The sequence below is a fragment of the Morus notabilis genome, unplaced genomic scaffold (assembly GCF_000414095.1).
Source record: "Morus notabilis unplaced genomic scaffold, ASM41409v2 Scaffold241, whole genome shotgun sequence".
Classification (NCBI taxonomy): Eukaryota; Viridiplantae; Streptophyta; class Magnoliopsida; order Rosales; family Moraceae; genus Morus; species Morus notabilis.
In genome coordinates, this window is record NW_010358037.1 from 295,148 (window position 1) to 301,158 (window position 6,011).

General features: G+C 40.6%; 1 protein-coding gene across 1 annotated transcript; it reads right to left on the reverse strand.

Annotated features, from left to right (window-relative positions):
- Positions 1–232: 232 nt before the first annotated feature.
- LOC21403862 (chaperone protein ClpB3, chloroplastic) lies at positions 233–5,373 on the reverse strand. Its single transcript, XM_024161122.1, is given in 11 exon segments — positions 233–671; positions 767–1,482; positions 1,485–1,677; positions 1,983–2,248; positions 2,640–2,948; positions 3,085–3,235; positions 3,358–3,412; positions 3,598–3,793; positions 3,994–4,231; positions 4,707–4,928; positions 5,038–5,373. Coding segments are annotated over 11 exon segments (2,925 nt in total). The 5' UTR covers positions 5,287–5,373; the 3' UTR covers positions 233–341.
- Between the last annotated feature and the right edge of the window lie 638 nt (positions 5,374–6,011).

Here is a 6,011-nt window from a genome sequence, read left to right on the forward strand (position 1 = left end):
TACAGCAGTAAGAGACAACAAATAAAATCGCCATAAATATTGGGGAAAAGAACGAGAATGAATTATTTCACTTTAACGTACACAATAGTATTAATTTAGTTTTGAAATTCCATTCATAAATTAATTTACTAATTACACCTCATCCAGGTTGCTAATTACTATTAAGCCGTGTGCAATCACAGATCACAAGAGAGAATGCATTCAATAATAGCTCAAGAAAAGAATTAAACAAGCCGTAAACAAGAACTTTCTATATATAACCAAAAGTAACGACATTTAATCCAAAATTTTATGTTAAAACCTATTTTTAGTGTTTCGGGAAGCTAAATACAAAGAGAATATCATACAGTCCCTGAGAAAGCCTCTTGATCTTCAGCAGCTTGAGATTCTGAACCACTCTCCAGCTTCCTGAAGACTAGCTTTTGCTGGGGAAGCTGGCCATTAGAGAAGGCTGTGACTTCGGTGTCGATCAATACAGTGTCCTCTTCCTTGAAATCTCCTCTCAATATGCCCTTGGCAAGCTCATTCTCAACATTCTGCTGAATCACTCTCTTCACAGGCCTAGCACCATAGTTCGGATCATAGCCGAGGCTTCCGAGAAGCTGCACAGCAGCATCGCTCACGATGATTCTCATTTTCCGATCTGCAATTCTCTTTTGCACTCGTTCCAACTGTAGCAGTAACAAAAATCACGAGCAACGTGTTAAAAAAGAAGTTTGAACATGATATAAAGAAAACACATGCCATATTTGAGGGGAAAATTTACCTGTAATGTGACGATGCTGTTGATCTGCTCGCGGTCCAGGGGCTGGAAAACTATGTACTCGTCTACACGGTTCATGAACTCGGGCCGAAAGATAGATCTTGCGGCCTCCATTACCCGTTGCTTTATGGTTTCATAAGCCAACTCCTTTGATAAGGTTTCGTCATCTGTATTGAGAATATACTGTGAACCCACATTTGATGTCATGATGATGACGGTGTTGGTGAAGCTCACAGTGCGACCCTGCGAGTCTGTGATTCTTCCATCATCCAAAATTTGAAGGAAGACGTTGAACACATCGGAGTGTGCCTTCTCTATCTCATCAAACAGGATAACAGAATAAGGCCTCCGACGAACAGTCTCCGTCAGCTGTCCTCCCTCCTCGTATCCGACATAACCTGGTGGGGCGCCAATCAATCTTGACACAGCATGTTTTTCCATGTACTCGCTCATGTCAATTCTCACAAGTGCTTCTTCTGTGTTGAACAAGTAGGAAGCCAGGGCCTTGGCTAGTTCTGTCTTCCCGACACCAGTGGGACCCATGAACATGAAGCTAGCAATCGGCCTGTGAGGATCCGATAGCCCTGCTCGAGATCGTTGGATGGCCTCGGCGACGGCTCTCACTGCGGGGTCCTGGCCCACAACACGTTTGTGCAGCTCTTCCTCCAAGTGCAGCAGTTTTTCCCTTTCTGACTGTTTAAGCTTGGACACAGGAATACAATCTCAGCAATGTCATCCCCAGTGACTTCCTCTCTCAGCATAGACTTCCCTGATTTCATATATTCGTCTAATTCTTTTTCTGCCACTGCAAGTTGCCGCTGCAAAGAGTTCAGACTCCCGTACTTCAATTCGGCAGCGCGATTAAGGTCATACTCCCGCTCAGCCTGCTGGATCTCAAGGTTTAACCTGTCGATCTACACAGAGAAAACGAAACAGTTATTTAATACCCGAACACTTCTCCAGGCATAATCTTCTATCTTCTAATTCATGATACGTCTAATTCCTGTAAAAACATATTCGCTTTCCCCTGTCGATCTACACACAGAAAACGAAACAGTTATTTAATACCCGAACACTTCTCCAGGCATAATCTTCTATCTTCTAATTCATGATACGTCTAATTCCTGTAAAAACATATTCGCTTTCCCTTCGGTTATGAGAACATGCATTGATATGTAACAAAGAACAAACTTGATCAACAAGATAACATTTTAAATACCTCTTCTTTGATCGACTGAAGGCGAGTCATAACAGACTTTTCATGCTCCCACTGCTCAGTCAACTGACCTTGTTTCTCCTTTAAAAGAGATAACTCTGCCTCGAGGCGGCTCAACCTGTCTTTAGAAGCTTTGTCCGTGTCATTCATGAGAGATAACTTTTCCATCTCAAGTTTCAATACGGATCGATTGATCTCATCAAGGGCAGTGGGTTTTGAAGTGATTTCCATTTTCAGTTTAGCTGCTGCTTCATCAACCAGGTCGATAGCTGCAATGAAAGGTAAATAAGCACGCAGTGTAAGGAGCAGAGTGGAGCCATAATATCTAAGTCAACTAGATTGAAGGCATATATAATTTCAATTACCCAACTCTGAGCCTCACACGAAGTATTTTATGTCATTAATATTAAAGTGGTAGCCTATAATATACTCCGTGCCTGCTAAATGAGCTTAAATCAACAAAAGGAAGGCAATAAGAACAAGAAGCATATGATAGCACAAGTACAAATTACAAAATTGTGTAGACACCCAAATTAAAGACAAACTTTTTACAAATATTTAAAATTACTAAATTTCTTAATCTATCAACAGCTTATTAACAAAATCAAACATCAATCTAAAACCATTGGTTATACCATAAGTGGAGTGTATGAATATTACCTTTGTCAGGTAAAAACCTCCCACTGATGTAACGTTCAGAGAGAATCGCAGCGTCAACAAGAGCACTATCAGATATGCGGACTCCATGATGCAACTCATATCTCTCGCGCAATCCCCGAAGTATTGATATGGTATCTTCAACGGAAGGTTGATCAACATAAACTTGCTGAAAACGACGCTCCAATGCTGGATCTTTCTCGATATATTTGCGATATTCATCCAGCGTTGTTGCACCAATACACCTTAATTCTCCTCGGCCAAGCATAGGCTTCAAAAGATTGCCTGCATCCATTGCACCATTTGTAGCACCTGAAACAGAAAAGATAATAACTTATCAGGATTCTTGGAATTGAATTTATCAAAGATTTCAAAAAACAAAATGCAATATTTGAAAATTTGGTATTTACTTTCGACAATCATAAAACTAAAATCAACTCAATAGTACCTGCACCAACAACTGTGTGAATCTCATCAATAAAGAGGACAATCTGGCCCTCCGAGTCCGTTACTTCCTTCAGTACTGCCTTCAGCCTATCCTCAAATTCTCCCCGATATTTTGCGCCAGCAATTAGTGCACCCATGTCAAGGGATATTAGCTGCAAAGAGAAAGTGGGTTAGATGAACATCCGGAATCCACCTATAATCACAAAAAAGCCCGTGATCCTCAGACACTCAACCACAAGCAGAAGTTAGTTAGACTGTCTAATATAATACACACCTTGCGGTTCATCAGAGCTTGTGGGACATCCCCTTGCACAATTCTTTGAGCAAGCCTGTCAAAGAGGTTACATTAGATGCATGTACACACATACATATAGGAGAGATCGAGAAAATAAACCAATCTAGCAGATCAACTCCCCCCCACCCCATCAAAAAAAGGGTCTAAATAATTCAAGAACTTATAAGTAAAATATTAAAACACATACACACACGCACCCACACACACCCAACAACTTACCCCTCTGAAATTGCAGTTTTCCCAACGCCAGGCTCACCAATTAGTACGGGGTTGTTCTTTGTTCTTCTCGAGAGAATCTGGATGCACCTACGTATTTCATCGTCTCTTCCAATCACAGGGTCAAGCTTTCCTTCTTTTGCCATGGCTGTCAAGTCCTTTCCATATTTTTCCAATGCTTCATACTTCCCTTCAGGATCTGAAACAAAACCAAAGTCTCAATACTCTATCCCCACAACTTGAAAAGACAACATGCGATAATACACTCTAGAACTCATTTTGCCAAAGAAACGACAGGACCCATATGGATTAACGATGCACTGACGTGTCACAAGAATCACACGTACAAAATATATTCAGCCAACTACATTGCTTGGAAGCAAAGGAACAAACCACAACCTTGGTCAATAACTGATTGGCGTCCCCTTATGGCTTCGATTGCAGACTTCAAACTTTGTGCCGACACCTGAAAATCCTTCAACAATTGCTTCCCAAATCTTTGGTCTTGTGTGAAACCAAGAACCAAATGCTCCACAGACACAAACGAGTCTCCATACTCCTTTTTGTACTCCCTAGCTCGTTGAATTAAGGCTTCCAAATCACGTCCCAACATCGACCCAGCAGACTCACCCAGAACCTAGTGTAATTAATTAAAAACACACAAATCCCAAATCATCAGGTTCCTAGTGATCAACCCAATACAAGTTCTTAGCTTTTGAGAAACTAAGAACTTGCTCTAATCAGTTACATAAACACCACAAGAAATTACTTTAATTGAGAATTCCGGAAAATCCCCCCCGGAGTCTAGACTGTTTGATTTTCATCAATTTGCTCCATTTGCATACATTCTCTACTCAAACATTGATTATGATTGATCTAATGGTCAAACATAACTTATCCTGCCAAAGAATTCTCCTATTTATAACAGATTTTAGGACTACCTTCAACTAATTGGGGTTAAATGAACTCACCATTGGCCACTAGAAGTGTAATCAACCAAATACAAGCTCATAGATTTAAGAAACCAATAAATACTCGTATTAAAGTGTGTCACCAATAAACACCAAAAACATCTAAAAATAGAACTTTCCTGCATTTATGTAAAAGATTACCTTAGGTTGGCGTCGGATGAACTTATCAGTGGCTTCCAAAAGGCGAGTATTATCAACCCCAATTTTGGAGAAGATCCTCCGCGCGAGCCCATTCTTCTGCTCCAACAAAGCCTTCATCAAATGCTCAGTCTCCACTATCTGATGCTTGTTCTCCTTCGCCACCTCCGGCGACGAAACAATCCCTTGCCAAGCCATCTCCGTAAACTCCTGCTGAGTAATCTGCTGCCAAAATCGAAATTCAAAACACCAAATTCAACAAAACCAAATTGAGGAAAACAAAAAAAAGAAAACCTAAAATCGAAACCAAACATTTAGCCAAAATCAAACGTACTCTTCCACTCGAAGCATCGCAACGGACAACGAAACGCCTCGAGCTGCGACTGAATCTCTGATTAGCTGCTAATCCACTGCTCCGATTCCAATTCGACGACTTTAAGGATCTTAAGGAGTTGGAATTGGGAGAAAAGCTGAGAGAGAAACGGTGTGGGCGAGCAAAGAGAGAGCTTCTGGTGCAGTAGGAGTTGGAGGGAGAAAGACGAAGAGCGAGTCCGGAAGCAAACGACATCGTTGAGGTCGTCATTCTGGAATTTTCCGGACACTATTCAGGAGCTCAGAGAAATATAGTAGTGTGTGTGTGTATTTATAGATGTGTGTGTGTGTGTGTGTGTGTGTGTGTGTATATATATATATATATATATATATAAGAGCTTCTTGTTTGGCTTGCTTGGGAATTGAGAAAAGAAGTTACAGTCGGAGAAAGCGCATTTCGCTAATATTCGTTATGTTGTTGGCGGAAAGGAAATGAAGAGGGAAGCTTGAAATGGAATCATTAAAAAGACGAGTTTTTTTTTTTTTTTTTTAATTGTGAGGAATAATAAAAATGAAAAAGGAAGAGAGGAGAGTGTTCGTGAAACGTCGGGACTTCTGGAGTGTTTTGGGTTCAGGATGATTCGGAGGAGGGTGCACACTTGCTTTGAGTTCACACACGTGGCAATGGATATGATTGTGATTGGCTATGTTATGGTAATTAAAAAGGGGTTTCTCTGATGAACCATCTTACGGGACTTGGATCCTCTGTCCAAAGTTTCCCGTCCCAAACCTTGTCCAACAAATGATTTTGCGCCACGTCATCTAGTATGATGAAGAGAATTTCCGTCTGTTAAACGTTAAAAGTCTAACCCTGCTCTCTTCTTTTATTCTTTCTTTGGGAAATAAAAACACGAGTTCCCATGTACTCTTTTTTCTTTTTTTTTTTTGCTTTTTTCTCTTCCTATATTTCCCTATTCTCTCTGAAAAGTCTGGGAA